The sequence below is a fragment of the Echinops telfairi genome, unplaced genomic scaffold (genome assembly GCF_000313985.2).
Source record: "Echinops telfairi isolate 266 unplaced genomic scaffold, ASM31398v2 ScPeMD7_2;HRSCAF=8, whole genome shotgun sequence".
Lineage (NCBI taxonomy): Eukaryota > Metazoa > Chordata > Mammalia > Afrosoricida > Tenrecidae > Echinops > Echinops telfairi.
In genome coordinates this window covers 2,050,560-2,067,565 of record NW_022103898.1, presented here as the reverse complement: position 1 = coordinate 2,067,565, position 17,006 = coordinate 2,050,560, and the positions used below count along the sequence as shown (strand labels likewise).

The 17,006-nt window shown below is 56.9% G+C and overlaps 1 protein-coding gene across 1 annotated transcript in view; it reads left to right on the top strand.

Moving 5' to 3' along the window:
- Window positions 1-4,372: 4,372 nt before the first annotated feature.
- Window positions 4,373-17,006, top strand: part of TAFA5 (TAFA chemokine like family member 5) — a 70,491-nt gene continuing 57,857 nt past the window's right edge. Inside the window, exons 1-2 of the mRNA XM_045290678.1 lie at window positions 4,373-4,505; window positions 4,637-4,786. Coding sequence (XP_045146613.1) covers window positions 4,373-4,505; window positions 4,637-4,786 — 283 coding nt within the window. The remainder of the gene's footprint in view (window positions 4,506-4,636; window positions 4,787-17,006) is intronic.

Here is a 17,006-nt window from a genome sequence, read left to right as displayed (position 1 = left end):
GATTGTGTCAGGAAGGTGAGCATCATGGAATGCCAGTTTAATAGAACAAAGTATTCTTGCATCTCAGGGAGTACTTGAGTGGAGGCCCAATGTCCATCTGCTACCTTAATATTAAACCTATAAATATATGCACATAAATGTATTTCCACATCCTCATACATAAATATATTTACATATGTACATGTCTTTATTTAGACCTCTATAAATGCCCTTTGTCTCCTAGCTCTTTCCTCTATTTCCTTTTACTTTCCTCTTGTCCACCTATCATGCTCAGCTTTCATTTTGGCTACAGTAATTCTTCTCAGTAACATTACCCTTGATCATGCCCTACCAGGCCTCTTACACCCTCCTCACCACCGATTTGGATCACGTGTTGTTCCCATGTCCCTGGGTTTGTTAACACCACTTCCTTTGCCCCCACACCCCCCTCTCCCATGTCCTCGTGGAACTGTCGGTCCCCTTGTTTTCTCCTCCAGATTGTTCATCCAGCCTCTCTTATTACACAGACCGGTGGCAGGACTCTGGGGCTGTGCTGTGGTTGGATCCCATCTCGTCTCTGTTCTGGTGCAGTGGAACCGCGTGGACCAGGAGGACCACTGCCGTCCTGCACCAACATCACGCGTGCTCTGGCGCTTGAGCCCGTCCTTGCGGCATCTAGGTTGGCAGCGTTAGGGGCGTGCACGGTGCTGTGGCCCCATTTCCATAACGTCTCAGACAGCAATGTCGGATCGGTCACTAAGGGTGGCCCAGGCTCCGCCCGCTCCTGCCGGACCCTGCCTCGGGACGCCCCGGCAAGTGGGGTTGCTGGCACCGTCTGCACCCAGAGCTTCTCCAGGCTGTGAAATGAATGGACTCAGACCCCGTGGGCTTTTTAGAGGAGCTGCTCTCGCCTGGGAGCATCCCCTGAAAGCCCCCCCCTCCCCGCACCCCATCGTTTCAGGGCTTGGTGACTTCTTTGTCTTTATCACTGCCTCTCACATGCATCGCCGTGGGTCGGCACGAACTCAACAGCTTCTACCCTAAGCCATGTTCCCTAAGTTCAGCACCGTTCATGTCCAGCCCCCTCGGCGTCTTGGCTACTTCTGGCTTGGTCCGCTATGAACACAGCGTTTGGTGCCGCCAGTGGTTTGGGATTCCGGGGCCGTCATCAATGTGCATAGAAACCTCCCTGTTGCTATCACGACAGCCTCCGGTGACAGAAGGTCACTTGACCTTCCTATTTGTCATCCTCACGGGGCAGCTGTTTCTAATGTTCGTAGAGCCTGCTTTATCCTGCTCTACACCTCCTGGTGTCGAATCTGCAAATGTGGCTCCAAGCCCCAGATCCCGTGGATGTTCTAGAACACTCTAGGAGTTCTAGAGCCTGTGTCTTGGGTTCAGGAGTGTGATGGGCTTGGACTATGGGTCCCTTTGCGGACGGGCCCAGAGCTGCTGTGTGTCCGTGTGAACATAGCTCGGCCCTCACCAGTTGGAGAAGACAACCCTTCCGCCACGAAGTGCTCTGCTTCTTTGCTGCCAAGGATCAGGGACTGCATGCGTGCGTGCGTCCCATAGGTGCTTTTAAGAGACGTGTGGAACTCCATCACTGAACACAGGGCCCAGTGAATCTCCCAGCTGACTCCTCTGCCCGATGTCCACCACATGAGAGCCCACCACAGCTGGACAGCACAGGTCTCTGTTCTGCATCCTGGCAGAGTACCACCCATGCGTGTCTAACGTGCCAGGCAGAAGTCAAGGAGCGCCCCAGTTCCCCAGCCAGGCTGCCCTTTCCGAAGCTCTGACCACTCCGGTGTGGGCCCTGAAGGACTTCTCCCCAGGCTGCCCAGGGGGCCGGCGTGAGAGGAACAACTGCTGACTCAGGACTGACCGAGGTTCAGTGCCCCCAGACCGCCCACCGCAATGCCAGTGGACTCTGTCCCCAGCCTGCCCCCACCCCACCCCACACTGACTATCCTTAAATTCTTCTGAGCCCTGGTCCCCTCTAGCTCCCTGCCTCTTTTCCTGCCCCTGACAATGCCCAGTCTTGCTTGGCCGACCTCTGCCTAGTGACTACTTCTAGCCCCAAGACACTCGCTCATTGCTAACCTGCCTCCAACCCAGTGGTCCAGTTCATGGCTCTTCTGCTGAGCAGGTTGGAGGGACAATGAGGTGGACATGGTGCTGGACATGCCCTTCCTGTGACCCAGTGGCCCCTCTGTGCCTCGTGGAGCCTTGATGCCTGCTCTCAGATGCCCTTTCTGAGCTGGTGCCCAGTCCTATGTCCTCTTGAGCACTGGGGTGGCGGTTGGGGGGAAGCCCAAGACCATTGAGTGTGGGAGGCTGAATGCATCCCCCCACGGGGCCTCTGGGCTCCCACATGTTCCCCTACCCAGCCTGCTTGATTGCCGTATGTTCTTCCGTAGCTGCAGGCTACACGGAGGGGCCACCCTGCCCAGTCACACCCCACAGGGATGCTTTCCCTAAGACAAATGGCTGCTGGGGAAACCACACGGCCCCGGCCAGTGATTCCAGGAATCCAACCCTGCTGTGTCTTTGCCAAACCTGGCCTCTAGCTGAGCGAGCTAAATGGATTAGGAGACAGACGGGGCAGGCGGCTATCAGGGACCCGGGCCATGGAAGCAGAGCAGTGGACCCCACTGAACTGCCCATATTATAGGGAGCTCTCTCCCAGGGACCCAGGGGGACCAAGCACCCAGACTGTGAGTGCAGAGCTGTGGACCCCGTTCCTCTGCCTCACCTGTGGGGAGCCGTCTCCTGGGGACCCACGGGGGCTGGTCACCCACACCGTGGGCCCAGGTAAACCCTGCTCCTCTGCCCTTCCTATGGGAGCTCCCTCCCAGGGACCCAGGAGGCCCAGGCCCCCTCCCCTCAGAGAGGTGCGGCATGACCCCACATCACTTGAGCAGGGAGCCCCTGCTCAGATTTGAAATGAAGTCTGAGTAGGGAGGAAGGAAGGACAAAGTACAAGGCAGAGGCTTTGACCCCCAGTGGTGCTTGGAATCTCTGGCCCCAGGAGCCCCCCACCCCATCCCTGCACCCCCAGCCGGGAGTGGTGCAGGCAGATGGGCCTGGTCTGGCAGAACCTGGGCAGCAGCACAGAGAGGCTGGGCAGTGCAAGGAGGGCAGGGCTGGGAGGCCGCACAGGGCTCTGGGTGCTGGCTGTGCCCTGCAGCTGTGAGGGCCCCGCAGACCGGGCACCGGTGCTGGCTGGGGAGAGGCGTCTTTACACAGTGGTCCTTGTGTGGCTGGAACAGATGCGGTGCTGCCCGCCATGTCCACTCTCATCCGGCCTGGATGGGCTGCCCTGCTCAGGAGGTGGGGCCAGCACATGGGCTGGTAACTGTGTGTATGTGGCATCCTGGAGAGCTGTCTGGGGTGGCCTGGGTTGGTGGCATCAAGAGCTAACGCGCTGGACACAGACACACACACACCAGAGACCATCTCGGGTAGAGGGTTGGATGGGTGGCATCGGGAAAAGAGCCAAAAGGAGGTGGCCTGGCATGCAGGGTCCCCAGGCTGTCTGCCTGGTCCCTGGTGGCCTCAGGGACCCCAGCTTCGAGGGGCTGCACCTGATCTGCATACGTCCATAAGAGGTATGTGGAGGGAGTGGCCACCAGACTGAGGACTGGTCCCTCCTGGAGGAGTTGGGGATGTGGAGCTCACCCCCGCTCTGCCCCCCAGTGTGAACCCCCTGGCCCTGAGGCTGAAGCCCCAGGGGAGGTTCCTCATCCGCGTGGCAGAACATGTGGCACGGACAGGGCGGGCAGAGCTTCCATTTGCCCTCAGGCACCGGATGAGCCACCCGCTGTCCCCTGCCCGTCTTGTGGGCCTCCTCCCCTCGGCACGTGAGAGGTACTTGGAGAGGGCCCCAGGCAGGTACCACCTGGGGGGCCCCTACCTCCAAGAGAAATATGTCAAGTGGACTCTCCCCTGTGTATAGGCCATTCAGCACCAGCCCAGGCCCCCCCTGTGGCATGGGGCGGTGTCGCAGCACCTGTGCATACCTGATAGCTCCCAAGGCACATGCCATGTGTCCTCCAAGCATTCATCCCGGGCTGAACCTGTGGCCCAGGGTCACTCATGTCCCCTGTGAAGGGATGTGTGTCTACCTTGCGCTGCTGTGCGTGCCTGGTGCGTCCATCCATGCACAAGCATGGCTACCTCTGCCCAGGGGAGGAGCCGAGGACCCACAGCCTCAACCTTCGCCCCCGCTGTCTCCACCAAGGCTCCCCTTGTTGTCAGCAGAGGGCAGCTCAGTCTTTGGGGTGGACTGCTCAGAAGGAGAGGTGGAGAGCTGATGGAACTTCTGATCCAAGATGTTGGAGTAGAGTTTGGGGACCACGGGGTTTTCAGTGATTGGGGCCGATGGAGCATGGGGTTGCCCTCCATCCACAGCAGGGACTTCATTTCCGACCGTGGCCCCCATGAGACCACATTTAATTTCCTGTCGGGGCAGCAGCTGAGGAGGAAGGAAAGGCCAAGGTGCTCAGCCAGGATCCTGGGAGGTGAGCAGAGAGAGCCACGCCCTCCGGAGAGGGCTGGCCCCTCTGTTGGAGGACAGGCTGGTGCCTAGCTGCAGGGTCAGGGTGATCTGGTGGCAGCTGGCCACTCAGCGTGCATCTGCTCTGTCTTACAGGTCAGCTGGCCGCCGGCACCTGTGAGATCGTGACCCTGGACCGTGATAGCAGCCAGCCGCGGAGGACGATTGCCCGGCAGACGGCGCGCTGCGCATGCAGAAAGGGACAGATCGCGGGCACCACGAGGGCCCGGCCCGCCTGCGTGGACGGTAAGGGCCTCAGGCCCTACATGGGGGCACAGTGGGAGGGCACGGGAGGGGCTGAGCCCCCACCCTCCTGTGGACAGAGCCCTGAGGGCAGGGCCAGCGGAGAGCGTCTTCTGATGGTGTCAGTGCGTGGGGCTGGGCGGCACGGTGTGCCTGCCTTTACCCTTGACCCTGCCCATTGCCTGAACATTCGTGTCCTCATTGGGTTGTCCACAGTGACCCATTCCCCGCTGTCGGGGTCACCTGGTAGACCAGGGTCCACCCCTCTGCCACCTCCTTAAGTCAGACCAGGACTCTATGGCCACCTGACCCCCCATTGAGAGGTGAGCAGGCCAGAGGTGGGAGCTGCCCTCCTGACCAGCCCCCTCAGGCTCTCAGGGTGGCAGCGGGCCAGGGCTGGGGTGCATGTTGCTGCTGGAGGTGATGGAGGCTTTGCCAAGGTGCTGGGGCTGGGCATGCACCACGGTGAGGCCACTTAATGTGGATGGCGATGTCCAGTGTGCTCCCACACGGATACCCCAGGCCCCTGGCTGGTCCCGCTCCATCCTCACAATTGCTCTGAGGCCTGAGCCTGTGGTTACAGCCTCCTTGCAGTCAGGCCATCTCCCCAAGGGGCTCCCTCTCTCTTGATGCCCCTCGACTTCACCAAGCTTGATGTCCTCTCCAGGGGCTGGTCCCTTTTGGCCCCATGTCTAAAGTGTCACCATCCTCACTTTGAACAGATGCAGGGTGCTTACCGCGGTGGGTTTCTGCGACGCTCATAGACCTGCACGTGCACCGGGAGGGCTGCTCCCCACAAGGCCAGCAGTCTGGTGGCACCAGTATTTCTCGTGGCTGCTCAGGAAAGGTGGCCATGTCTAACCCGACCAAGGCTGCCCGGCACAAGGGCAGACTAGCGACATGGGTGGGTGTGCTGGGCCCCACACCTAGGGGGATGCAAAGGACTCTGAGTGTCTGAGGGGACAGCTGTGTGACCTTCATGGACCTGCTGCGCACCCCCACACACTCCTCACTCACTGCCATCAAGGCAATGCAGGTTCACAGCGACTTGCTCCTGGGGTCTCCCAGACTGCAACTCTTTACAGGAATAGGAAGCTCTGTCTTTCTCCCCACTTTCTGCGGGTGCCCCAACACACGCACCCCTGCACCCCAAACAGCCTGCAGGTAGCAGGGGGCTGCAGCCCCTTCACTATGGACCCTGGATCTCCAGTCAGCAGTGCCCTGTGTCTGGGTGACTTGATCCAAGAACCGCACCCCCCCCCATTCCCACACAGATGAGGAGTGTGCATCCCTGGACAAGGGTCCACACCCCCTGCCAGCTCTTCCTGGCTAGCAGTGTGTCCCGGGAGGGAGGCAGGTGGACCGGTCACTCATTGCATCATTGGGGGCTGAATCCGAGCCCCCTCCTCTTCTTCTCCCAGCACTTCCACCCCCACCGCCGACCTCCACCCCCGCGCCTGCCCAGGATGCCACAGGAGCCAGGATTGAATGCCTCACCATTTTCAGGGGGGAGGGAGGGCCAAACAAATTAGTGAGCTGGTGTTTTTCTGCATGGTGGGCATTTTCTGGGCAGCCACCTAATTTGATTACTGCTCGTCCACTCTGGCTCGTTGTACATCACGGCCCCTTGTGCATGAAGTGTCTGCTGTGGGAACAGTGTGTGTGCCCAGCTGGGGTGGGTGAGATTCAGAGGGAGCGGCGCTCCTTGGGGTCTGTTTGTAACACCGTGCCTGGGATCTGGAAGTGTGGGCACCAGAAAGAGTAAGTTGACATATGTGCGTGTGCGTGTGTGTGTGTGTGTGTGTGTGTGTACTCATCTCTTCATTCCCAGGCTCGCTCACTCCCTCCTTCCTTCGTCCCAGTGGGCACATGGATACTGGAGCGGGGCTGAGAAGGATGACTGTGTCTTATCATGCAAAGACAGACTGCTGTGCATCTCCTGGGAGTCCTGGGAGCAGCATGGGTTAGGCATGGGGCTATTAACTGCAAGATCAGTACTTCACAACCACCAACTGCTCTCCAGGAGAAAGATGAGGTTTCTACTCTAGTAATGAGTTAGAGACTCAGAAACCCACAAGGGCAGTTCTACCCTGTCCTAGAGGGTCACTACGAGTTAGCACCGACTCCATGATATTGAGAGAGTTTTGAGCTTCAGCAAAGTGGCCATTTGGGGAGGGTTTTGATGGGTGAAGAGGAGTCTGTCAGACAGGCCTCTCTTCATAGATGGGCTTACAGGTGGCAGAGGCTATGCATAGTCCTTGGCCCCCCTAATCTTGTCTCAGTGCCCTCAGTATTTCTGGGGAACGGTTCCCAAACCCCACACAAGAGGCCCACAGCCTGCAGAGGACTTGAGATTTCCAGTGAGCAGGAAAAGAGGTTTGTGCATGGTCATCGTCCTCTGACAGCAGCCAGCAATGTCCAAGGAGGCCGGCCTCACTGCTGTGGGGTCTCTGAGTCTCCCTTTTCCTGGGGACGCTGCCCTCCATTGGAGCCCCACCTGCCCTATATCTGGGAGTTGTCTGCGGGCCAGCTCTCTCTGCGGCAGGTGGAGACTGTGACCTCCTTGTGCCAGACAGTCTGTTGGTCCTCTGGTCAGTGGGGTGGGGGTGGGATGGAGGGCCGTTACTGGGAGAGGACGCCTTTCATCAGCCACTTGCATCAGCGATGAGAATGAACAGAGGAGATGTGGGCCCCTCATCCTGGAATCGGACAGACTGGCCCACACGCCTTCCTGCCTAGCCTGCAGGCCACATCCCAGCCCCCAGGAGCTCCCCGAAGATGGAGATGCCCTAGCAGGCATGGCCTCACCTGGTCAAGGGACAGGACACATCAGCTCAGCTCTTCGGACTCAGAAAGATCAGAGATGTCTGAGGTGGTGCTAGGCGGCTCAGACCTGTGCACACAAGGAAGCACCCCTTTCCCAGTAGGGACTGGATCCTACGTCCTCATCCCCTGGTCACTGAGAGGAAACGGTGCTGCATGATTCTGACCACTGGCCCACAGGCCTGGCTCTCGGCAGGAGGCTTCCATGTGTCCAGACACCTAGAGAAGCCAGTTCGCATGTGTGTGTCCATGTAGAAATGTGTGTCTCCTCTGCGTCCCCCTCTAGTCTCCTTGCGTGTAGCGTCAGGGGAGGCAAGGCAGAGCCTGTGGTGACATGGTGCCCTGCTTTCTGCAGCCAGGCCCTCCTTCCGTCAAGTGACATTGAGACCTTTGTTCCTTGAGATCTCTTAGATCTCTGTGGCCCCTGGAGCCTCCAGGCACTAGCTGACACCAGATTGCAGCTGGTGTATGTTGCATTTGGGGGGTTCTGTGAGCTGTTCACCACCGTCATAATGAAACATGAGATTCCACAGGCTCACACTCAGACGTGTTCTGTTAAAGGCAAAGATAGACACCTACAACATCAAGGAAGAGAGAGCCAACGGAACCCAAAGTGAGAACAGAAGCTCTCGTGAGAAAGCACATAGAAAGTAATGACATCGAGGATGGTGAAACAGCCAAAATCAATGAACAGAAAAGCTGGTTCTCTGAAAGGATGGACAAACCATCATCGAGCGTGCGCAAGGACTGAGGTGGAGGCTAAAAACAGCAAAATCAGGAACAAAGGAGACGTTGTTGCTACTGACCCCACAGACGCAAGAAAGGACCAGAGGAGAGACGATGAGTATGCGTGTGCTAAGAAATGAGGTAAAGGCTGTGAAATGCACAAATTCCTAGAAAGCTGCACACTGCACAAACGCACCCCAGAAGAATGGAAAACGTCATCCGATCCATGATGAGTCAAAAGGATGAATGAGTCATCAGTAAACCGCCCCCAAAGAACTACCCCGGCCCAGGTGGCTTCACTGGTGGGCCCTGCCAAACAATCAAAGAAGGCACCAGTGCTTCACCAATTCAAGAGACGACTCTTCTTCACTCATCAGGCAGGGTTCATCCGATCCGGGGCGTTCAAGCTAGTTGGGAAGATATCACAAGAAAGCCAACTACAGACCCTGAGAGTGCAGACACAAAAACTACAGCAAAAATAAGTGGAATCCTACAAGAGGTAAAAAGGATTACACACCACGGGCAGGTGGGCTGTCTCCCAAGAATTCAAGGTTGGTTTGACAGTCCATGCGATTCACCCAGGGAGCAGACTCTGGAAGCAGCCCCGACGGCTATCAGCAGACCAAGGAAGAACAGGTGCCCAAACCCCAACACCTGTCAGGATGCAGTGAAACTGTGAGAACCAGGACTCCGGAGGTCTGTTGTCTGTCCGGGCCTGGCACGTTCTCATCTTTGACGGTCTTACCCCTCCCCCCACCGGATCTCATTTTAATGGCAGTTGTTGCTATGTTTTACTGTAAAAACACTAAAAACACTAAACAAACCATAACAACCTCCATGACCCCGAAACCAAACCTCAGTGCCATTGGGTCTGTCCTGAGCGGCTGCGTTCCATCCACCCCTGGGTTTGCCAGGCTGTAAACCTTCGCAGGCAGGAGCAGATGGCGTCACCTGTGCCTTGCCTTGCTCCTGGCGCTTGAGGGGAAGCCCTCTTATTTTCCCATTGGGAACGATGCCAGCTGTGGATTTCCTTTAGAGATGTCTGGGCTGATGCTAGCCTCAGACTCACTGAGAAAAGACAGGGAACTTGTCCCAGAAGATCCGGAACGGAACAAAAGGACTTGCTCCTCCAATATCTACTCAACATGTCCTGGAGGCTCTCTCTCATCAAGGCAGCTAAACAAGAACGAGGAATGGCAGCGCCCAGGTTGGAAAAGAAGACGTGGGACCTACTCTGCTCACCATCAGCATGATCATGAAGGAAGAAGTTCCTGGAGCGTCCACACAACAAAACCCTGCTTGCACCAATGAGCAGTCCCCATAGGGTCACGGGATGCTGGATCTACGGTTGATTTGTGATTCTGCAGGGAGGAAGAGAGTAAGGCAATGAGTGATGCCAACAGGAAATGAAGGCGACAGTCACATCTGTGGTAACATGTACAGGAACTAGAGGACTCAGAACACAGCAAAACACAAGGTGTATGGCAGAGGCCTGGCCGCAACCTGTCCCTCGTTCAGACAGGCTTACCTCCCTCCGCAGGTGCTCTGGGTGAGTTTCCGCCCCGTCTCCAAGTATCCTCCCTCCTCCCTCGGCTGTCTCTCAACCCAGCTAGTCCCTGTGCCCTCCTGGATGAGGGCTTTCTCAACGCCTGCAAGGACACCTGGCCAGGGTATGGTCCTCAGTGAGACCCTGGTGCACCAAGACTGGGTGATAGAAACTTTATCTGCTTCACATTATGTTAGCCACCCAAAACTTAGGGTCTCAAAGTTGAAGTGCTTCGCTGCTAACTGAAAGGTTGGCAGTTCGAAGCCACCTGTGTGGGAGAATGGTCTGTCAGACTACTCCTGCAGATTACAGTGTAGAACCCCCCCCCCCCCACGGGTCAGCCCTACTCTGTGCTGTAGGGTTGTAATGAGTCTCACTGAGGTCAATGACACTCAGCAATAAGTCAGGTTATTCAACCTCAAAAATGGATTTATGACCAGCACACGATTTTGTGTTTCCACTTCCCTAAAACCCATACCTCTATTTTGACCTACGTGCATTTTTCAATGGCATGAAGTGCTTGCCAGAGAAGGTCAAGGGCTCTCGCCTTCACAATGGATTAAAGCTGACCTCGGAGCCCGTGGAACGCCGCACAACTGGGCGGAGAGGCCTTATCATGATCAATGGAGAAGAAACGGAAGTTTTAGGTGACTTCCTTCTACTCGGATCAAAACCAACGGTCACGGCAGCAACCCTGAAGAACTCAGACAATGGGTGTGCCACCAGGTGAAGCTACCTCTGTGGCCTTGAACGTGCTCATCAGCGTTTGACTACGTGGAAAAGACCTCTTGAAAGTTTCAAAAGAAAACCAAAGACATCACTCTGATGTCTGAAGTGCACCCGACCCAACGCACAGGCTTTTTGACCCCCCTGGGTGGTAGTGGAGGGTGGGGTGGGGTGGAAGGCAGATGCGGGGCAGTGGGAAAGGCAGGCAGAAGAAGCAGCGGTGGTTCAGTCTGTGATGTCGGTGAAGGATATTAAGTCCGCCGTGGGCTGCCAAAGGACAAGCACATCGGCCTTAGGAGAGATGAAGCCAGAAAGCCCTTGAAAAGGGCGGATGGGGACGCTCAGGCCCCTCCATTGGACACCCCGCTAGGAAACACGAACACCAGGAAAAGACGTCTGCGTTGATGAAGGAGAGGGCCCATGACCATGAGGGAGACTCTCGTTGAGAAAGACTGACAGGGTCGTCCAAACAATGGACGCTGGCAAACCAGTCGTCATGGGAAACCCCGAGCTTGTCCTTCCCTTTGGGTTTCCAACTGCAGGTCCCCTGTGTGTCGTGCGCACAGTCCACCTTGTCTTCTTGAGTGGCATTGTGGTCCTCCCCGGCTCCCGGACACGCAGTCACCACAATGCCTCACCGCCACTGTGGGTTTCCCCAGAGTCCGTGTGCGGATGGAGCAGGGAGCCCAGTCGCTTTGCTCCACGAAACTGCTGGTGGTTTGGCGCTCCTTTGGCCTGCATCCACAATCGGAGCGTCTGGAGCGGCAGCCAGGAAATCCAATCACCCATAGCTTTGGGGAAAAGAGACTTCTCTAAAGTCTCCACAGGCCACAACGTCCTTGGGCGGCCATGGGGCACCTGGCCCGAGCCAGGCTGCGTCCAGTCACCACCTACGCACGCGCAAGGCGGCCAGCATGCAGGAAGATGGAAGGCGAATTGAAGTCTTCGAATAACAGCGCCTGTGAAGCTTGCTGTGAGTACCGTGCACTGCCAGGAGTGTAAACACATCTGTCTTGGAAGGAGCTCCTCCTGAATGCTCAGAAGGAAGAGAGGTGAGACTCCATCTCACACACTTGGTGTGTGTTATCCGGAGGGAACACTTCCTGGAGAAGGGCATCATGCTCGCTCGAGTAGAGGGTCAGGGGAAAGAGGAAGTCCGTCAGTGAGATGCCTGGAGCCAGTAGCTGCAACCTTGGGATCAGACACACCTCCTGATGTGAGGCTGTTGGGCAGTTGTTTTGCACTGTTCCACACGGGCTCCCTTGAGTAGGAACGGACTCACCAGTAACTACACTCGCCACCGTACTCGATGAAACATCTCCAAGCCCTTGTGAGATGGGTGGGCGCTGCAGAGCTGGGCCTGAGTGGGAAGGGCAGGCGTGCCTGTGCTCCTCAGTCTGAAGGTGCCATGCGGGCTCTTGTGTCATTACTTAAAGAGCCCCAAGAACCCAGCACATACTCTGCTGGTAATGCTACCGCCCTGATCTTAGACATTTTAATCAGTGCTTGAGAATAATCAGCATTTTATAGGAAGAAATATCTTTTAGAAATCTTTGAGGAAATTCTCTCCAGGAAATCGAGAGCTGATGGGTCTCAGCATGAGGCATTGAGCCCTGAGCTCTGATTGCGACCATTAGCAGGGCCCCTCCTGGAGTTATTAGGTGAAGGCTGCCCGGTGGGCGGGCATTGATTCACCAGGGAATCACACAGCTCTCTTATCCAGTCTCATGTCCGTAGCTCAGCAAGGGGACAGCTCAGCCACCCTTGCTGGAGTGAGACCCACGTGGGCTCTGCAGAGAAGGATGGTCACTGGTGTGTCCCTCATCCTGAGGGCACGGTCTCACCTTGGCTGACTTTGAACGGGCAACCACAGCTTGGCCACCTGTCAATCGGGTAGAGTACTTCAGCGGCGCTCTGGGGTTCATTCTCTGCCCCTTTGGGTGGGGTTTGCATGTGGGAACGTCACCAGCTTATTTTGGTGGCCCAGAGACAAAGGACCCCCGCCACCTGTCTATCAGTGTGCCATGCTATTGTAGGGGTCCCCGTCCCTGTGATACTGGAAGCCAGTCCCCTGGGGGGTATCTCAGATACCAGCAGTCACCCACCGTGGACAGATCCCAGATGAAGCCAGACAAGGAAAGAAGGTCGATTCCAGGGATACCCTATGGGCCCCAACAGACCAGCATTTGGTAGCGTGCTGGAAGGTGAGCCCCTGAAGTCAGGAGACCTGAGATCAGGAGGGACCACTGTGTGGAGAAGGACATCATGCTAGGTAAGGTAGAGGGTCGGCGAAAAAGAGTGGATGGACATGGTGGCTTCAACCGTGGGTCAGGCAGAGCCACCACCCAAGGTGGGGCTGGGCGGAGCAAGAGTCAGAGCTGGCATGAGAGAGCCACAGACGAGAGGAAGGGGGGGTCCCTGGGCCTCACTTGAAGATCCTGGGGGACAGTGTCCTGCAGCCTGGGCTGGAACCCAACAACTGAGGGGTGGGGCGGGCGCTGGGAGACTCCCCTGCTTGCTTTCACAGCCCCTCCTTGGTGTTCTGGGAGCCCCTGCTGCCCTTTGCTCAGGGCCTGGAGGCTGTGCAGGGCTGCCCAGTTGCATCGAGATACCGTGCTGGCCCTGGGCCTTCGGGGCTGAGGCGCAGGCCAGGCATCCGAGGACCATCTCGCAGGCGAGAGATCGCCACTTCCTTTGATGAAGCCCGAGCTTCCCTGCTCCCTTTGATGTGCTTGGAGATTTCAAACCAAATTAAATAGCGCGGTTGGTGGAAGACAACTCACAGGAAGGGAGCTTGTCGAAGGGACTGTTTCCGTTTTGATCTCGCAGGATGCTTTGATGCGGTGATGTCAGGGGATTGGATCTGGATGCTCACCTGGCCCCACCCCCTTCCTTGAGCCATGGAAGGATGGACGGTTCTGGGTCACACCCAGGACGTACTGGGTATCGCCTCGCCTCCATGCTCCCTGGTCCCAGCATTCCCTTGTAGGGCCTTCTCTCAGCTGCTGCCCCGGAAACCCAGGCTCCTGGCGTGGGGCCCGGGCCTCTAGAATCGGTCCCTGTCCAACTCAGTTTGCCCTGTGAGGACTTCAGTGCCGTGTCCTTTTCTGCAAACCCCCTTCCACTCGTGGTCCTTAGAGGGGCTGCTTCCCAGCGATGAGCCAGTGAGCTGACATTGACCTTGAGCTTGTCTTGAGCAGGTTCTCTGCTTGCTTTGGGGTTTCCCTTCTCGGCAGGGAGGAATCTGCCATGAAGAGGTCCGGCGCCTGGTAGAAGCCACACACAAACAGGTCTAGCAGACTCTAGCTGCAACAGCCGGTCAGGCTTAGCAACCACCTAAGATGGTCAGCTGTCCAAGGTGGTGCCAGGCGGAGTCCGGGGGATGGACTTGAGTCAGCTCCGCTACAATGTTTCTCTAGATGAGTCCTTCCCATTTGAGGAGTCCCCATGCGGCATCAGCGTGCTACGACCCTCGACTTGTTTTCAGGGAATTCACGCAACAACTGTGTGTCCTCAGCCTGGTGTGTTTGAGCAAAAGGCTGTGGTTGGCGCCGGGCCCCACCGAGGAGGGTCGGTCCCTGGTCTTGGTCTGTGGAGGCTTCTTGGCCGTCCTGCTTACGGGAGCAGACGGCTGGGTGTTTTCTCCCACGCTGACGCTGGGTGGGTTGAGCCGACAGCCTTGTCTGGTTGGCAGTTTCACATAAAGCCTTTGTGTCGCGAAGGGACCTTTGAGCGAGGTGGTCGAAGACAGGACAACACAAGGCCTGGAAGGGAGGAGGGCTGTGGGGTCAGACCCCTGGGGTTCCCACTATGGCCCTGCTGCCCCTTGGCTGGGTGGGGTTAGGCTGGTTAGTGACCTGCCCGGCCCTCGGCTTCCTCCTTGTGAACTGAAGGTGCCACGCTTCCTCCTTGTAGCAAGACGGGGTATTTTGTGTGAGAAAAGCCATGTGGGGGCATCTTCAGAGCCCCGGTTTCAGGGGTCACCTGGGCCCCACGGTTCCAGAATGTCTGGATTGCCATGAGATTCGGAAACTCTGACCTGCCTTTGCCTCGAGAATCCTCAGGGGCCCTCGTGGCGTAGAATGCTATGTGCTGGACTGATAACCTTCAGGTCAGCAGTTCGGTACCACCCCCCACTCTGTAGGAGAAAGATGAGACTTTCTATGCCCAGGGGCCCAGAGGGTTGCTATGAGTGAGGATCTCGAGATGGCAGGGGTTTGCCTGTCTGTCTGTATGGTTTTAGGTCTTGAATCCTTGGCTGAAATCAAAGGTTCCCATACCTCTTTGGTCTGCTGCCCACTTGTCGGACGGGGGGTGGGGGAATACCAATACCCCCTTGGCAATAAAACTTTGGTAGTAAACCACACAGGATCCCCGGTGGTGGGGTACTGGTTATGTCTTGGGGCTACCGACCACAGGGTCAGCAGCTCAAAACCACCTGCCAGTTGATGGGAGAAGGCTTTGTCTCTGCTCCCTTTAGTTTAGCGTTTCTGCCCTGTCCTGTGGGGACACTGCATGGTGGGAATGAGCCGATGGCAGTGGATTGTTGAGTTTGCTTTCAGTTATTTAGTATCCGGCAGCATCTATTTCTTCTGGTCTCACGATAAGTGGGGCTGGAGCTGGGTCGTGGGGCGGAGGATAGGGGAGGTGTGTATCTGCTGGAAGCCATGCTGGGCAGGAGAGTGGACAGGAACTGATGGCTTTGCCCAGGGTCTCTCCAGGGCAGTGGGTAAGCATGACCTTGAGGACCCAGCTGGTGGCAGAAGCTGTGTGAAGGTGTGAAGGGTGGGCAGTGGGAGACCAAGTGGATGGCTAGAAGTCTCATGACTGCATCCAGGGATGGGGGTGGAGCAGCTGAGACTGAGACTGTATTGGGGGCTGAGTGAGCCTGTGCACAGAGCCAACCTTCCCAGAGGCAGAGGGGAAAGCCTCCACCTGGCCCAGCAGGTGTGTGTTACCTGTCAGGATCCACCAGGCGTTGACACATTTGGAGCATTAGGGCAGCCATGGGGAGTGAGAGTCCTCTAGGTGGGTCTGGGGTGGAAGCAGCTGATTACGCAACACACAGGGGCCCCTTGGGTCATGACTGCTGTGGGGACTGGCTGCCAGCAGGGTGTCCCTAAGGATGAGCCTTAGCTCCTGCTCCGCTTGGCTCCTGGCTTCTCTCTCCTGTTCAGCATCTTTGGCTGACATCGGACCCTGGGAGGGAGCACAGGCAGCGTGCTTGCAGTGGGGAAGGCTGCAGTGCCACATTCTGGGTCCATAGAGGGCCGGACATAATTTCTCCACCCTGAGTGCCAGGCGTGTGAGCCACAGACTGGAGGCGCATGCTGGACCTGCGGGGCCCTCGGTAGTGGCTGAATAGCCAGAAACCTGCCTTAGTCCTGGGTCTGACTCCCTGAGGGACTTTGAACCATTCACCTCCCCGGCTGGTGTCCAGCCTCCTGAGTGGCAAAGCCCTACGTGATTGTGGAAGTTGAAACCACAGGGGAGACCAAATGCTATCTGGCACCTAGAGACCCAGGCACCACCGCCTCCTGTTGGCCACACGTGGGAATTGCAGGTATATATGTATTAGAGGCTGAGACCCCTTTTGTGCTGGCTCCGAAACCGGACAGTATGATGGGAGGTTTTGGCATTGTAGCTAAAGAGACTCAGCCACATCTGTGACATCTGGCGACACCTCTAGTGGCCCTTGTGAAACTCTGCCCAACTCCACAGATGCACTGGATGCCCGTGTGACATCCTATAATGTTGTCATTGTCGGGTGCCATCCAGTGGGCTCCGACCCACAGTGACCCTGTGCACAGCAGAACAAAGCACTGCACGGTCCTTCACCGTCCTCAGAATTGTTCCCGTGCCTGAGCCCATTGAGGCAGCCGCGGTGTCCGTCCATCTCAGCGAGGGCCTGCCTTCATCTTTCTCACCACCCCTCCACGTTCACAGGCACGGTGTCCTTCTCCAGGGCATGGTCTCTCCTGACAACATGTCCAACGTATGTGAGGCAGAGCCCCGCCACCCTTGCCTTCAGGGAGTGTGTTAGTCTGGGTACTTTAAAGAAACAAATCCACAGAAACTCATGTATAAGAGAGAGTTTTATATAAAGCTTAAGTGTGCATCAAGAAAACATCCCAGCCTAGTGCTGACCAAGCCCACAAGTCCAACATTAGCCCATATGTCCAACACCAATGCACAAAGTCCTCCTCCATCTCACAAAACAGAGGCAATGATGCCACTGCAGGAGGAAAGCCAAGTCAGTGAATGTGTAAGCATCTCAGCGTGGCAGGGGTCTCCACAAGGGTGCTTCAGCACCCAGGGGTGCATCAGGATAGGTCCATGTAGCTTCTCCTCAGGGATGTCTTGCAGGAAGTCAGCCTTGCAAGCTGAAGCAGGAAACTGCTA